Source organism: Choloepus didactylus, chromosome 12 (assembly GCF_015220235.1).
Source record: "Choloepus didactylus isolate mChoDid1 chromosome 12, mChoDid1.pri, whole genome shotgun sequence".
Classification (NCBI taxonomy): Eukaryota; Metazoa; Chordata; class Mammalia; order Pilosa; family Megalonychidae; genus Choloepus; species Choloepus didactylus.
The window spans coordinates 101400348-101417116 of NC_051318.1; the positions used below are offsets into that span (position 1 = coordinate 101400348).

Here is a 16769-nt window from a genome sequence, read left to right on the forward strand (position 1 = left end):
ATTTACTACAGTTCATTAAAATGAAAGCTCTAAAAACATGACAAAATAACCCTTTTTAACATTAGAACTTGCATTCAATGTAATCTCATTTGGGATTAGAGTTGACACATTCCCTGAATAACAACACAGTTTAAATATAAAGACCTGTTACTCCTTCTATCGGATTTAAGACCAATCTTCTGAGGGCAATCTCTTGGCTTTTCTTTCTTACTGGTTTCAGAAAATGGTATTACATACTTGGACAACTAAAATTCAAAATTTTACCTCAATTACCTGCCAAAATACAGAAAGGATCATGAACCATCACAACTTAGTTGTCTACAGACAACTAAGACATCATTTTGCTTATTCCTGATAATCCAAAACTGCACCCCGTCCTGATCACGTGGACTGAACCTTTGTAACCTCACCATCATTTGCAGCCTAACCTTTCTTCTTCAGTTCCTGTGATTTAAAATGACAGATATCTTTAACCTCATAGAATAATTCTGTTGTGTGGATACTTCCAGTGTTTAACCCCAAAATAGCCAGTATTTTGTTGTTTCCTAGTATCTAACTATTCACCAGCTTTAAGACAAAGAGTTTTTCTTTAACATGTCAGCATCAATCCTGTCCTTTCAAGTTATGAATTATATCGCTAGGAGTTAATGCTACCTTACTGTATAACTTTCTCACACTGAGAACTGTTTTCATATCTATAACAAACTTACAGGTGATATAATCCTTCCAAAGGCCTTTTCCGTAAGTCCCTCAGCTTATATTGGCAAAACTAGTGGACGGAAAATGTGGAAATGTCATACCCTTTTATGGTACAGATTTAAAAGGGCAAAAGTAAGTAGGGACTAAAGCTTTGAGAAGACTAATCACTAGACTGATGTAAATAAATTTATCTTTTGATTACAACTAATCCTTTAAACTGAACTAGAAGCTTTTTTAAGTTAAAATGCTTCTCATGTGCAATTCTCTCTCAATATAAGTCAAATTTCAAATCAGACATGCCCTAAAAACGAAGCATCTCCCTATAAAAAAAAAAATCCCTCTGAGGCTCATCCTATAGTTTTTCCCACATAAACTTAATTACAAATAATAAAAGGGATCACATTTTGCCTTTTTTTTTCTGGATAAAAACATTCTCCTCCACCCCATCCCAACTATTACTAATTTAAATTCTAAAACATACTGTTACAAAGCCCTAAAACTGGACTCAGATCTAAGTTCTCTCTGAGATTAAAACCTTACTTGCTCTGAATATCAACGTTTTTTTTTTTTTTTAAGTACTCACTGTTATCAAACTGTTTTTGAAAAAGAAATTTAAGATTCTGGGGGGAAAAATTTGGTATCACCAAAGGGAAAATTATTTCCAGAGCAATCTATGAAGCTTTAATACAAAACCAAAACCCATGATGTTCCCTACGGCAAAAATTCTACTTTGGCTGCAGCTATTGGATAGCTGATTCTAGTTTCTCATGAAAGACATGTTGTAGACATAGTCTCATGATAGACACAATCTTTATTATGTTTTTTTCAAAGGCTTCAGATTAGAAAGCTTTTATCCTGGTAAACGCTCACCCTAATATGGGGGGATGAGAATGATAATCATCTGAATTTCTATCATGTGCCAGGCACTTTCCTAGTGATTAACAAATATTTCTAATCCTACAAAATTTTTCACAAGTGGCACTATCACCGTTTTCTGGATAAGAAATTGCAAGCTCAGAAAGGGTAAGGGAACTCGACACTACAACATAAGTCAGTGAGTGGCAGAGTCAGGCACAGCCAGTTCTAATAATGCACACACCGCTGAAAAAGAGTAGGAAAAAAACCATATATACCTACCATTCCAATTTTTAAAATTTAAATAAAAAATTCATAAATAGTGGCTGCATTACAGTAATAAATTATGTTGTATGTCACTTAATCTTCACCACAACCCTACAAGATAAGATGGGTACTTTCATCAAATACTTCTGACGGAGAGACTAATATTACATGTGAATTCCAGGAAGTCACAGGAATTCAAAACCCGAACCAGTCAGAATTTTCTGACACAATGCTTAGACATTTTCAAAATTATCTTAAATCAAAGGAAAACATGACAATTACAAAACTGCCCAGGTAAAAAAAGGTATAATTGAAGTCCTAATTGGCTGGCCTAAGAAACTGGAAAAAGTCAACTACTTAAGTTAATAGCTCTACATTAACTACGTACATCAGAAATTGAATAAACTATGAGATGCAGTCAAAACATGACTCTCTCTCTCTACATATATATATTCATATATACAAGTATGTTCACATATATATATTAGAATCGACGCCTGAAAATATCATACCTTGACAACTATACCCCTTTCTCATAGCCTTACTTTTTCAAAAAGGTGGGGGCAGGGGCAGAAGGATTCCTAACTGAAGCTAACATGTAACAAACAGCATTTTAGAGTGTTACAAGAAAAGCTAAATGTAACAGACAAAATCAAATGCCTGACTTTCACAAGGAATTGAAAGAACTCATACTGCGTTAAAGAACTATACACACTCCAACAGAGACTGATCTACTGCTTACATCTTTAAACAAAATTTGTTCTTTAATAATATACAAATTATTGATAAAACTGTCCTATAACCAATTACCTTTTAAATATTTCATAAATTTGAAGAAATTAAACAATCATTTTAACCTTTCTGGGCCTTACATTTTTCACCTATAAAAACAGAGTAAATTCTAACATTACTTTCATTCTCAAGTCCCATGAAACAACAATCACATACTTACAGGAAGACCAATGAAAAGCTGTTTATAAATGCAAAAGTTCAATTTTTTTCCTAGAGTATTTGCAAAACTTCACCAAGCATCACACATATTTACATATTTGAGTTATATCTCAATAAAAAGGTGGCACAGAGAAAAGGGGTGAGGGAATAAAGACAAACTAAAACAAAACAGATTAATAATGTTAAACAAAAATAAGGCAAAAAAATAAGGATAAAATAAATTTCTATAAGGAAATTACTTTTTTAAAAGAGGAAAACAGGGCTGGAATATGTGAACGATGATCCACTAAAAAGGGGTGGGGGGGTGAGCCCATCAAGACAATTTTAATTACACATTATAAACTGGAAGGATTATAATGGAGAGCAATCTTAAGTATTTAAACATTTCAAACTACAAAATATCATACCTTTTTTTTTTAATTCCATGACATTAACAGGCCTAGAAAAATCATTTAGCTAATTCTGATCACAAATGACTTTAAATCAATTCAAAATACTTGAATGAGTAGAATTCTCGAATCCAAATATGAGATTTGTGCCTGGCCTTTTAATTTGCAGTCTTGCATAGTTTAATACATAATTATTCATATACTCTTACTTGAACAGAAAATAAAATTCCACTCTTTAAAGAAGTAGAATCCATTAATTTTGCCTTTTGTACTCAAAATTTGTTTTCAATAATTTCTAATTAAGAATGCAATGTTGTCTATAGGATTGTTTTTCATTTTCTTTTGAAATATGATGGCAATTTTTTGATCTTCTAGAAAACACAGACTTAACTTAAAGTGGGAAATTTTATGAAGAAAAAATTGCAGATGTTTTTAAAGAAAATAAAAGCCGGGTCTTGAAATATTTCATTTTAATTACCACCTTTAAAATTAATTCTCAATAGGACATAAATCATATCCATTTTATACTACCTTGAGATCAAATTTTCTTAAATATCCCTTGATTTACCCAACAGATGTGCTTCTAAAAGGTTCCTTGCAAATGAAATTTGTGTAAATCTCATCTTAAATGCACTAGGGGGAGCTCCCCATTTGAAAGAATCCAACACATGCTTCTGTCAAGGGCTCCTTTTCGAATTCATAGTCCGGCAAAGAATGACTTTCTAATTTAACTCTGAACTGTTTACATCCACTTTTCATTGAACTTTTTTCTTTAAAAACCCTATCCCTGTAATTTATCCCATGCTATCACCTGAGGTTAAGACAACTTTGGCCAAGTTATCAGGTTTAATTTTCACATCTGCTTCCCCAGAATGCAATTCAAAGTCCAAGGAGAGATAAATACTTACAGGGCTATTAAAAGGACATTTCAAAGTAGCTAATACAAATCAGCTTTTAATACCATTAGGTTTTTACAACTGTAATTTCAAATTTAAAGCTGAAAAATAGAAAATTAGAGATAAATTAATGTTTAGAAAAAAGTATGCCTTGTGTCTACTGAGAACCTCATAATTTTTTAAGTATATTTAAATGTAACATTGCAGTTAAACTGCTCGCCAACTCTGTAACAACAAGGGCACACTGGCCTTGTTACTGCCAATTTGGAGTATGAAGAAGCAGAGGGTAGTAACATGACTGCCCAGTGTTACACAGAAATTCAATGGCAAGGTCAGAACTGAGATTCTAACTTTCACATTCCTGACCATTGCTTCTGTTTTACACAATTAAATAAAGTTGGAGGAAAATATTTAAACAAGTTGACTGTAGAGGCCAATTAAGTATTGAAAATATTTTTCAGGAGGCTTTAACATTCAGGGAATTAAAAAATTTACAAAATACCATTCACCAGTGTATTTCCAATTCATATTCAACACATTAGTATGTTCATGTATATTAATCTACCCTTGTGAGAAGATACTGTAACTCACTAAATATAAAACTGTTGTTAAGGCATTTGTTGATAGCCTATGGGAAACCAAAAATCCAAATGGGAATCAAGTTTTCATTACTTCACCTGCAAACACTAGAAGAGAAGTCTGAATTTAGTTCTGCGTACTAAATGGGTACTACATGGGTAAAGAAAAACAGTATTATTAGAACTCTACCTACATTATTTGCTAAGTTCAGAAATAGATGTTTATACTGAAGTAAACTGGCAACTCTCCCTAAGAGTTATTCAATTTGATCTTGTCTCGGAGCCACCATTTCTCAATAAGGAAAACACTCAGTATTGAAAATCCACAAAAACTTAAACACACATTTCATCTCCGTTTAAGGCACTGGTCCAAGATTGTCTTCACTGAAGGCACACAGTAGGTCAGGTACCACTCTAAGTCCTGGAGCAATCTATTCAGTACTAGCATTTTGGGTAGAGGAGATATGGAGTTAGGTCAGTGACAGAAATGATGAATTTCAGGCCCGCGTTAAGACTTAGCAGCTGAACCAAACTGGGGGGCAGAAAAATCTTGAAATAAAAAGACAATGTTGCATATGTTGAAAGATAACAGAACGCTTTGGAACAATATGAAAATAAACCAATCTACATATACATACAAGATTTTTAACAGACCTCTAGAACTCTATACATGTCCTAATCTTAGATATCAAGGCTGATTCAGATTTCCAGTGGCTCTCAAAGAATGAGCATCATTTGAAACTCTGGTGAACACATTTGGAAAAAATATATATAGATATGTAATTTATCTGCAATGATAAGCAATTTAATAAGGTGCTGCCATAATCAAGGAAAAAAGTGACTAGAAGCTACACACTGTTCCATGACCGTAGACATAAAAGGAAATGGTACTGATTATCAAAGTTAAATATTTATAAGGACTTCCATTCGCACAGAATCTTTTAGTGGGATATCCAACCAATGTGCTTGAGAAAAATATTCACCATGAATCGTTCTTTTCCCCAGCTTCTTTAACTTTACTGAAGCCCTGGAAATTCTGAACACATCTCAAAAGATGTTTTATTTGTAGGCATGCTAACTAAACTAAGATGCAATATAGATATTAAAAATGCTCTTGCAGTTGGTAGTGGAAAATAACATCAATGAGGGGACATCTATACGAATATATAAGATACACATGTTTATACACCTTAACTCACATTTAGATATTTAAGAGATAAGTAATTCAGTAATGTACTAAAGTGTTTCAAATGCTCTAAAAAATATACATGCTTTGTCTTCCATCAAAGTCACATTTTCTCATTTCCTTCAACTACTAAGATTATACGCAATAGGGCTCCACAGATTCTAGTATAAAACATGAAAGGCAAAGTATTTATGTAAAAATACCGGGAGATTACAGAATAAAGGTATTCCAGGTTGAACAGGCAAAAACAAGCGCTTTTACAATGAAGAAAACAGAAAAACTATATTCAGTACTAAATATTTCAGTCATCCAAAATTCCTGACAATTCATCCTTTTTATGAATATAAATCAGCAAGAAATAGTTTTATGATGAAAAATACCTTGTGAAAAGATGTTCTCATTGAACACTTTACTCAATCATTTTCATTTGGAAATGGTAGTTTTTTTAAATTCTTTTAATGCTAGTGTTTTTATGTGCCAATTCAGGACATAACCATTAACATTACTTCTTGAATCCCTGCTTATTCATTAAAGTAACTGAGAAACTTTATCCCTCTTCCTTGTTGAGTTGATAAACCCAAAAATGCAAAGGCATCCTATCTCCAGGCTCTTCTCTTGGTCAAAGTGGTATAACAGCACAGCAGGGCCAACTTCGACCTCAAACTTTTTGTAACCTTTATAGACAAGAACTAAAGTGTTCTTTGATAGAAGACGACAACTGGGAAAAGGAAAACACAGGTTTAAGTTACAAAGGTACTCAACTTTTCCACAAAAATCAGGTTTCCTAAGAAAGCACCTAAACAATATTCTTAATAGCTGGTATTAGTGGATGTGTCTAAATACCTTTCCCACTTAGGGATGAGATTCAGAAAAACAGAAAATTAACAGTTCTGCTACACACTGACCATTTAACAAGTAACCAAAAAATTAGGGTAACCAAATAATGGGAAGCTTCAAATTTTTCCTTGAACTCAAAAAATTCTGGATCATAACCATAAGCAATAAGAGACCATGTACCTTTACAACAGCAAAGGAAAATGAAAGGAAAAGAAACCCATTATTATTTTATAGAGAGGTGCAAAATGAAGCAGAGAGGAGAAAATATAAAGGTATTAATGTGGTAAGAAAATACATTTACCTAACTACATGATGGAAGTGCAATTTGGTAAAAGTAAAAACAAAGTGACTCTGAACTGCAATGCATACTTTAAATGCTATTGGACTAAATTCAACCATTTTCATAGGTGCTTAGGTACTGATGTTACCCCTAATAAAACATTTCTAAAACAAAGAAAAAGTTCAAAGTTGTAGTCACAGGAAGAATTTCCCTGTGATACTTATGGAAATTGTGGCTCATGGAACTTGGGAAAAGAACAGGTGTAATGTATGCCTAAATGTATCACTGTGGTAATAGTGCTTTGCACTACAGCAGCAGAACTGAGCTCCTTAGGTTTAAATATTCCTTCATTATGTGCAACATTAAATTCTTCAAAATCTTTTATTTTCCAGGCCTGAAACCTCATATAAGTTACAAAAGACTACCTAGCATTATTCCATAGTGAATCATCACGTGATTTAAAGCTCTATGGGCAGTCTTGTCTTATCCTCAAATAAAGAAACCCAGGTGCAACAAGGGATTTAAGGGGTTATGGCAGGATTCTTTTATATTTTTCAAATAGCCTCTTCCAAGGGCTTGGTTTAAAAAAAAAAAAAAAAAAAAACAGAAAAACAAAAAAACCTCTATTTAATTCAGAATCCTCCTGCAATAGTTACTAATGCTGTATGCTTCAAAAGTTGAGAAATCTTAATGTGCCTGACTTCAATGAGAATCATTAAGTTCAGAATAGTTATGCCATGTGATTAAATTAAGCCCTGACGCATTTCCTCTAACATTTTTACTAATATAGATATGAACACCGCTTCTCCATGGATGTCTGTAAACCACTCATGGTTGCCCACCTGCCTGTGGTAGGGTATCAGAGCAACTGAGCATGGCCAGGCAGGAGGTTTCCCCTTTTGTGAACTTCAAGGGATTAAAATCAAATTCAAGATGCTTAACTTGTGGCAAAGAATTCAGATAATTCTGAATGCAAATGTATTATAAGAAGAAAAAAAAAAAGAGGGACTACAAAACCAAGTACAGTAAGGTGTTTCACCTTTGTATTATGTGTTATTGTATTTCAATCTAAAATGTTTTATACTTATATATCAGGTCATATGGATTTCGGACTGGAATGTGTTTTTCCACAAAACGAAAACTCAACTATTTTTCCACCTTAATATTCAACCTACCTGCCCATAGTTGTCTATGCCAGTTACTAATCTATTTAAATTTAACAAATCAAAAGCTGTCCTTAGGGATTGGCCAAGAGTCGTAAGTCCTTCAGCCTGAAGGTTTTTCAGTTCATTCATAAACGTTGCATGGTTCTCTTTCCATCCAGCCTGAAAAGACAAATGTAAGAAATTTCTTTTTCATCTTTTGAAGAAAGCTGTGTGCACAGGGGACAGCCGTTCTAGTCTGACATTCACCAAGGAGCCTCTTCCCTTGACAGTAGGTCTGGCTAACTTGTTTTATACTGTATCCCAGCTGGGGAAACTCTCTTCCCAAGGGGGCCAAGACCACAGCCGCCGGCTGCCGGGGTGGGGTGGCTACCAGCCTCCACACTTTGTAACTTGGCTGGAAAGCTCACTACCTGCCCTAAAACCCCAAACTGCGGGGTACGAAGGTTCTGGAGGGAGGCACGAGTGCAGGGGACCTCTCCAGCCGACCTCGAGCTGCCTGGTGGCCCGGGGCACGGTCGGGGCCCTCGGGGGGCGACTCTGCAGCCCTCCCTGGCAAGCGCCCCCAGCCCGCGCCCGACCCGCGCCGACCGCCGCCTGGGAGGCCGGGGCCGACGGGGCGCGGCGGGCCGCTGTCACCCGGGCCGACTGGGAGGAATATCCCCCACAGTTCATTGCTGCCGCCGCGCCGCGGAGGGGAAATGTCGGCCATGTTGCGCGCAGCACCGCGGGCCGCGCCGGGGAGGGGGCGGCGGTGGCGGGCGGCTCGGCGCGGCGCCGCGCGACCCGGGGGGAGGGAGGGGCCGGCGGGGGAGTCGCCCGGAGCCCCGCGGGTGGGGGAGGGGCGCGGGCCGAGCCCGCAGGCGGGGTGGGGGGTGAGGTGGCGCGGGGAGGGCGCGGGGCAGGCGCGGGGCAGGGGCAGGCCGAGGGCTGTTACCTTGATGGCATAGGGCGGCTCTTCGAAAGTGACCAGCATGTACCTGTCTCCGCGGCTGGCAGGGTCCCGGGCGCGGAGCTGCGGGAGAGCGGGAGGGAAGCACGCAGGCCGGGGGCCCCCGCCGCATCTCCCCCTCCCCAGTACCGCACACGCAGCGCCCCCCCACACTCGCCGCCCCCACACCCCGAGGGCCCCGCACCCCGCCCGCGGCCGAGCCCCGCTCCCAGCGCCCGCCGCCCGCCCGCGCGGTGGGGGAGGGGCCCCGCGGCTCCCCGCAGCAGGGTCCCCGGCCCCGCGGCCCGTCGCCCCCGCCGCCCTGCCCCCCGCTGGTCGCCGGGCCGGGGATCGCCGCCCGGGCTCGCTCCGTCGGTACCTTCATGAAGGTCTCTACCGCGCCTTTGGCCGTGTCCAGGTAGGTGGTGCCCAGATGGCTGCGCTGGTTCATAGAGGCAGACGTGTCTATCAGGAACAGTAAGATGGGCATAGTGCTGGCCGGGGACACCGCGGCCGGCCGAGGCAAGAGATGGCAGCGGCGGAGGCGCCGGGGGCGGCGGCGGCGCGCGGCCCCCGGGAGGAAAACACCGTCTGGGTCTTCCCTCCGGCTGCGGGGAGTTTCTCCCCCGATAGTTGAGAGGAAACTCCCCAGACCCAGTCCTCCCCGTCGCACCCCCGCCTCCGCCTCCGCCCGCCTGCCTGCCTGCCTGCCCGCTGGGCCGGGCGCCCGGCCGTCTGTCTGTCGGTCCGTCCCCCCCGCCTCGGGGGTCCCGTCCCCGCTCCCGGCCCCTGTGTGTGTCCCAGCGGGAGACGGGCCCGGCTCCCCACCCCACGCCCGGTTGCAGGGAGTGGGGACCTGGGAGCAAGCGGAGAGGGGAGTGGGCTGAGGGGAGATTGGCCCTGGGGCTGTTGGGAGAAGTTTCAGGGACTCCCTCCGCACCCCGGCAGTGTCACCACTTTCTCAGCCCCTCTCGCTACTGAAGCGCTTTTCTCTCTCACACTCCGGTTTTAACTTGGGCAGGGACTGCGGAGGCTCCGCCCCCCGGACACGTCCCCGGGCCACGTGATGCACCGCCCCGCCCTCATATTGGCTAGCCCCTAGCCCCTTATTAGCATATTCAAACAGCTCAGGGGCGGGGGAAGCTTGGAGGCCAGCTCCGGGGACGGTTATTGAGCACGCGCGAAGGCGGGGCATCGGGGGCGCGCGAGCGCGAGCGCGAGGGGCGGCTGTGTGGGCCGGCCTGCGCGGAGGCGGGCTCCGGGAAGGGGCGGGGCCGGGCCGCGGAAGGGCCGCGGCGTGGGGGAGGGGCGGCCGCGGCTGAGCGCCTGCGCGTAAGGGCCTCAGGCCTCCCGGTGGCTGGTGGAGGTGATAGGGGTCGGGGGGAGGGGGAGAGAGCCTGGCCTCCGCCTCCCTCCCCGAGGTGGCCGTGTCGTACCCCTTCCCCGGTGGGCGAGTGCCGGGGGGACGAGCAAAGTGCACACGGGTCACTGTACGGCGCGGGGCCGGGCCCGGGCGCAGGGGGAGGCCTCTTGGGCGTGGGCGGGCGGCCCCAGCGCGGGCGGGTCCGGGCGGGGGAGGGGAGGGAGGTTGTTTATGACCAGGGACTGATCTCGCCCCGGAGTGGGGACGCGGGGCCGGGGCCGACCGCGCCGGGGGAGCCGCGGAGGCTGAGGGCCGGGGCGGGCACCCAGAAGGGAACGACCCCTAAGGCCATCGGGGGGTAGATACAAATAACCATCAGCCATTTGTTGCCCTTTCTATTCGGGGTGGGAGGAGGGAGAATAACTGGGCCTAGCCGAAGAAGTACCTTTCTCCAGCCGAGTTGACATAGGGCCCTGGAGTATCCAGTCCTGAGAGCTGCCAGGGGCCTTCGCGACCATAACTCATTACCCTTTACAAGTGGACAGCTGACTTCGCCTTGCCGGGGAAACCGAGAATCCGCACAGTGGGTTCTGATAACCCGGCCGGAGCTCTTTCCTCTCACCACGTGCTGCCACTCAGACTGCTAAAGCAAGCCCCTGTCATTTTACTTGAGGGAATGAATCCCCTCCCAAATTCTGGGAAAGCAAGTTTTCCCCCAATATACTAGCGGAAGAACTGAAGACATTGCCTTAAATACAAGTTGATTAGGGACAGCTACATGTCTAAGGCTATGTAGGTATTTGTAGAGCCTTTCCTACTAGCCTTACATTTTTTTTTTTTAAATATTCAGAGATTCTTAATATTTGTCTATGGGTGTTTTAGAGAAATTGCTCCTATTAATGTCAGCACAGAAGAGATACTTTGTGGCACATTTTTAAAATCTGAGTTTCACAACTTCGACTTTTCCTAGTATTTAAGACAAGCTCTGAAACTTAGTGTTAATTTGCAGTAGGGCTATCTCAGTAATAAGGTGTTCTGCAATTGTCTACCATAGAAATGTGTTATTTGTAAGAAATTTGAACTGTGAATAGGTCTGTAAGCAGTTTGTTCAGCCAATATTTACTGAGGACCTACTGTGTGCTAGCTCTGGTGGAAATAAAAAAGGAATAAAATATAGTCCCTGCCTTAAGATTGAGTTTACGGTTTTCTAAGAAAATATGATGTACACGTTATTAACTACTACCAGAAGGAGAGTGATTAGATCCTAAATGACAAGTCTGGTCTCACCAGTGTTACTTGCAAATATGATGAGAGCTAAGTCCAATGAGCCAAACCCAGAGCAGGTAACCAGAACCTATGCGGGCAATGGAGCCTGAGATCAAAGGCCAAGTGCCTGGTCCGAAGGCAGAAAAGGAAAGAAACCAGGGCATGCATAGGCAGCAAATCAAGAGGCAATCAGAAACCAGGAAGCATTGACAAGCGGTCCCTAGACAAAATTATGAAATAGGCCAAGTTTATTCTTAGTGACTCGTTTGGTTGACAGGCTACAGGTTGACAATGGCTTAAAGCAAGGAGTCTTAGCCAGGAGATGCACATCAGCCTCACATATAGAGCTTAAAATAATAAATATACCAAGCCCCTATCCCCAGAGGAAAGCAGTTCAGTAGAATTGGGATGGGCCCTGGTCATCCACATTTCAAGTGTATCTTACAAATAATAGTGATTGAGAACTGCATGCTTAAAGTATAAGAATAATGTATGTGTCTGACATCTCATAGGTACTGAGTAAATTATCAAAAAAATTCAAACATCCTTAGATTTATTGCTTTTTTTTTTTTTTGCAGGGATTCCTAAAATAAACAATCCTTCCAGCTGAAGAAGAGAAACTATGAATGTGATCACCAGTATATTTAACAGGGTATTTGTTTCAGAGGCTTATTTAAATTGCTTGAATTCAACTTTTTTTTTTTTTTTTTTTTTGGCCGAAAATAAAGAGGAAAAATAATTTAAGCAGTGCCAGAGATTCCCACCATTCCCCTCAGTGAGAGTAGGTCTTGGAGTAAGCAGGAGATGGGAGCCATGGATCTCTTTCACATAATCTCTACCTGTGATTCTTATGTGGGATTCTAGAAAGATAAAATGCAAGCTTGTTTTTCTAAAATGTGGCCCCTAAATGCAAGCCAACTCTTTTGCCTGAGATTCAGCTGAGAAACAGCCTTCAGTGCCACAGGGAAAACTGGTTGGAATGTGTGTACGAAGTCCTGTCCTGTTGTAGTTAGGGCATCAGGGAAGATGTTGCTGGGAAGGCATTGGTCGGAAGAGGGATGCAGGAGAAAACTTGCTATCTGCTTCTGTTTTTAAAGGAGTGTTGCTCAAGTGCTCTGGCTCCAGTTTAAAAGGGAACGAATAAATTATACAGGAACCGCTGAAAGAATGGTGACTCTGGCTTAGACAATGGCTTAAATTGTTGAAATGGAGCTATTCTAACAGAATTAAGAACTGATGAATTAGGTACATTTGTAGGAGCCAACCAGAGCCCCTTTAAATTATTTTAAACCAATTAAGCAGGGTAACACAGCTTAAAAATAATTATGTGCCAATGACTCGGCTTCTGGTATCTGGACATGCTGTCTGAACGGAATAATCAGATGAACCTAGGGTTCCTCGTATGTGACCTAACAAAGTTTCTTTTGGCTGGCTTACCATTTCCTCAGCTCTCGGCTAACATTCCCTGTTTGAGATGACCTTAGTCAATGGTGTTGAAAGGTTGAGAACATCAGAGAAACATATAGAAGTGATAAGCATGAAAAATTAAGTGTAAAACTATCCAGCCAATGTAGTCAGGCATTACGTATAGAAGGAAATTTAATTTTGGCAATCCTAATATTATATAACATCAGTCCTCAGAAAAATGCTACTAAGGACTACTATTAAAAAGAAATTAGATCTTTCCAAGGAGCAGTGTTTCACAGTAAGAGCTGAAGTCTCAGATCATTCAAAATCAGCCCTGAAAATGAACATATCCAGATAGAGAATTAGAATCACAGGGGAACTGTTACTCTAGCACAAGAACAGGAAATTGCAGTCAGTCTTTCAACTACTATTAATTGCATATGTTACAGGCTGTATGCTAGACCCTCAGAGAGTTTATAGCCTAATGGGAAACACTGATAAACAAGTAATGAGAATACGATTGTATGAGAATTCAACAGACTCCAGGCACGATATAATAATACCTACCACGCAGGGTTGTTTTGAAAATTCAAGATAACATCCATATTTTGTCAATTTTGATATACCAGCACCACTATTTTTGGACCATTAACAGAAACAAAAAAATGCTGCTAATTAAACTATGACACAGTGCTTTCTTATCACTTACAATTTTTCCACACTACTGAACTCCATCGACAGGTGCATTAGTGATGCAACATTTTTAAAAAGAATGCTCCACTGTTGTCTCCAGCATTTTCTTCCAAACTCTTGGCACCAGTTCTATGAGTTTTGATGCTGGTGCTTTCTTGATCCACCTAGGTGTCAGTACAACGTTGCCAGACCACAAACCAGGACTTATATCCTTTCTTTAAATGGTTGGTTGACTGACATGTCACGGGTTTGCAATGGCCTAGTCCTGCCAGCAGGAATAACCACCCATGCAGCCTATGACACCTACATCATAACCACCTTCTGAGAGACAGCATTGTAATATGCCATCGGGTGTCATTTGCATTGTGATTTTAGAGATGTTAAAATATAAATACATGTACATCTTAGAATCATTGCAGTATCCTTTTGTGCTGGTAGCTATTAAAACGGCATTATTAGAAGAATATACAAAGTGAGCCCTAAAGCTAGAGCAGCTGACTCCCCCAGTGATATTTGAGCAGACAGAAATCGTGAGGGGTGGGCAGCAAGGAAGGGACAGTGGAGCTGGCACATGTGTGTGGAACAGGGCATACGCAATTAAGGAATTTTGAATTTTATTCTTTAGGTGACAGAGAGACAAAGTTTTGGGACAAAGGAATGATCTAATCAAATTCTCATTATCGAAACATAATTCCAGTAACAGCTTGGAGAATGGATTAGAATGGGGAGACAATGGGCCAGAAGATCATTTAGGCAATTTCTGTAGTAATCCAGAAACAGATAAGAACCTGCACAATGGAAGGGGCAAAAGGGAAAGTGAGGAGAGGGTTATCAAAGACATTGATATGTCAGACTGACAGAACTTGGGGGCTGAGGAGAGGCGAGCAGAATCATATTTTGTAATTGAATACAGTTTGTGTCATGTAAACTGAATCTCATCAGCTACTAGTAATTGTAAAATTCCGATATGATGTGTAATCCTTCCCTGAAGGACCAATGCTGTTTGTTCAGTCATTTGTTCAACAAATATTTATTGACTGCCTAATATGTGCAGGAGCTGGGAATTTAGCAGTGAACAAACAAAAGTAAAAAGGTCTGCCCTTACGAAATTTACATATGATTCGGGGAGGGAGACAATAAACAAGTGAGTAAAATATATGTATGTTAGTGAGGAGTGCTAAGGAGTAAAATAAATCATGGAAAAGTAACAAGTAGACAATAAACAAGATAAGTGAGTAAAATATATGTATGTTAGTGAGAAGTGTTGAGTAAAATAAAGCATGGAAAAGAAACAAGTGTTGCAGAGGGAGGAAGGCTGCAGTTTCACATTTGGAGGACAAAGAAGGCCTCATCGAGAAAGTTTGAGTGAAAACCTGAAAGAAATGAGAGACAGAGCTGTGCAGATACTTAGAGGAAGATGGATTTTAACCATTTATTTTACCAAAGTTTAGTAAAATATTTGCTGTTTGAAATGCTTATACATATTAAAGTCTTATCTGATTGTAAATATTCTTTGCTAATGCTTCATAAACATTCTATTAATAACAGTAAGTATTATTAATTAACAAGTATCCTTTGCTGTCACAGATTCTCTCTGAAAGGCAGAACATCAATTATTCATTAAATATTTCTTGAGAGTCTTATAAGACAGGTACTGTTTTAGATTCTGGAGATTTGGTAGTGAGTAAGATAAACCTAATTCACCCTCAGAGGGTTGCCAGATAAAATAAAGGATGCCCAGTTAAATTTGAATTTCAGATAATGCATAATTTTTTAATTCTGATCATAATTACACTAAAAAATTATGCACTGTTTATCTGAAATTCAGATTTAAACTGGGCATCCTGTATTTTTATTTGCTAAATCTGGCAATCCTATGCCCTCACTGAATTTACAACTTAACCTACTATGGGCAGAGACTAATAAATACGATTAGCATACGTTAGACAGGCTATAACCTGGGAACCCTTAAAGTGGAAGGAGCTGGAACCCTCAGCCTCTCTATGGCAGACATCTGCCTACCAACCAAGAGCAAGAAAGAGCAAGAAATAAACTTCTCTTGTGTTTGAGCCATGATATGGTTTTGGATCTTTTTGCACCGGGGTATCTTTGTAGCTTCAGTCTAAATAACCCAAAATGTCAGTCCTTGAAATCCAACATCATTCCCAAATGAGGATATTTATTTCAGAATCAAATGTTTTAATGTAAATAAAGGCAACAGGGAGGTAGGCTAACCCCTAAAAATGCTTTTACTGTACTTCCTTATAGTCATCATTCTAATAAAACTCAAGAGAGCCATGAGGGACAGCAGATCAATAAAAGGAAATTACATAACTTGATGATTTCCCTAAGCAACTAACACTACATACTTCATTCTTGGCTATTAAAAGATTAATTTTTTTTTCTTTCAGTTATTGAATGTCAAGACAGGTGTTGTGGGCTCTAAAAATTATAAATAAGACATGGTTTTTGCCTTCAGAAAGTAGACGACCTTGTAGAGGAAGTAAACATACATAACACTAGGAAGACTGTAAACAGTGGCAAAAGATAAGTGCAAATCGTGTCTCTAATTGAAATGAGAAATTCATTCAGACTAGAGGGGAATAGAAAAAAGTAAGCAAATGAAGCATTTATTCTTCAAAGCTTTACTATTTTCAATTTTTAAAAAATATATTGAAAAGTAGACCTTATTTATTGTCAAAAAATTTGCAAAATGCAAAAATAATAAATAAGCAAATAAAAAATCTCTTTGAATCTCACTACCCAGAGTTAGTCACTGATAACATCTTAGGCCATATCCCAAGCTTTTCAAAAATATGACATTTTTTTACAATTTTTTACTGTGAAATTAACATATATACATAACAGTGATGACTTTTGATATATATATATAATATTCCTTCCAATAGATGTAGCTTGATTTATTTCCCTCTTATTACTAGATATTTTGATTATTTCCAGATTTTCCTTTTATAAATAATGATGCATTGAGCAGCCCTGTACATATA

General features: G+C 40.7%; 1 protein-coding gene and 1 long non-coding RNA gene across 2 annotated transcripts in view; one reads left to right on the top strand and one right to left on the bottom strand.

Annotated features, from left to right (window-relative positions):
- The window catches only part of INTS6 (integrator complex subunit 6), a 97983-nt gene extending 87969 nt beyond the window's left edge, over positions 1-10014 (bottom strand). The window contains exons 1-3 of the mRNA XM_037799678.1: positions 9412-10014; positions 9039-9116; positions 8114-8263 (exon numbers count right to left, since the gene is read on the bottom strand). Coding sequence (XP_037655606.1) covers positions 8114-8263; positions 9039-9116; positions 9412-9522 — 339 coding nt within the window. The 5' untranslated portion in view covers positions 9523-10014. The remainder of the gene's footprint in view (positions 1-8113; positions 8264-9038; positions 9117-9411) is intronic.
- LOC119506673 overlaps positions 9306-16769 on the top strand; it is a 43120-nt gene continuing 35656 nt past the window's right edge. Inside the window, exons 1-2 of the long non-coding RNA XR_005211051.1 lie at positions 9306-9450; positions 12240-12313. This is a non-coding gene — a long non-coding RNA (uncharacterized LOC119506673). The remainder of the gene's footprint in view (positions 9451-12239; positions 12314-16769) is intronic.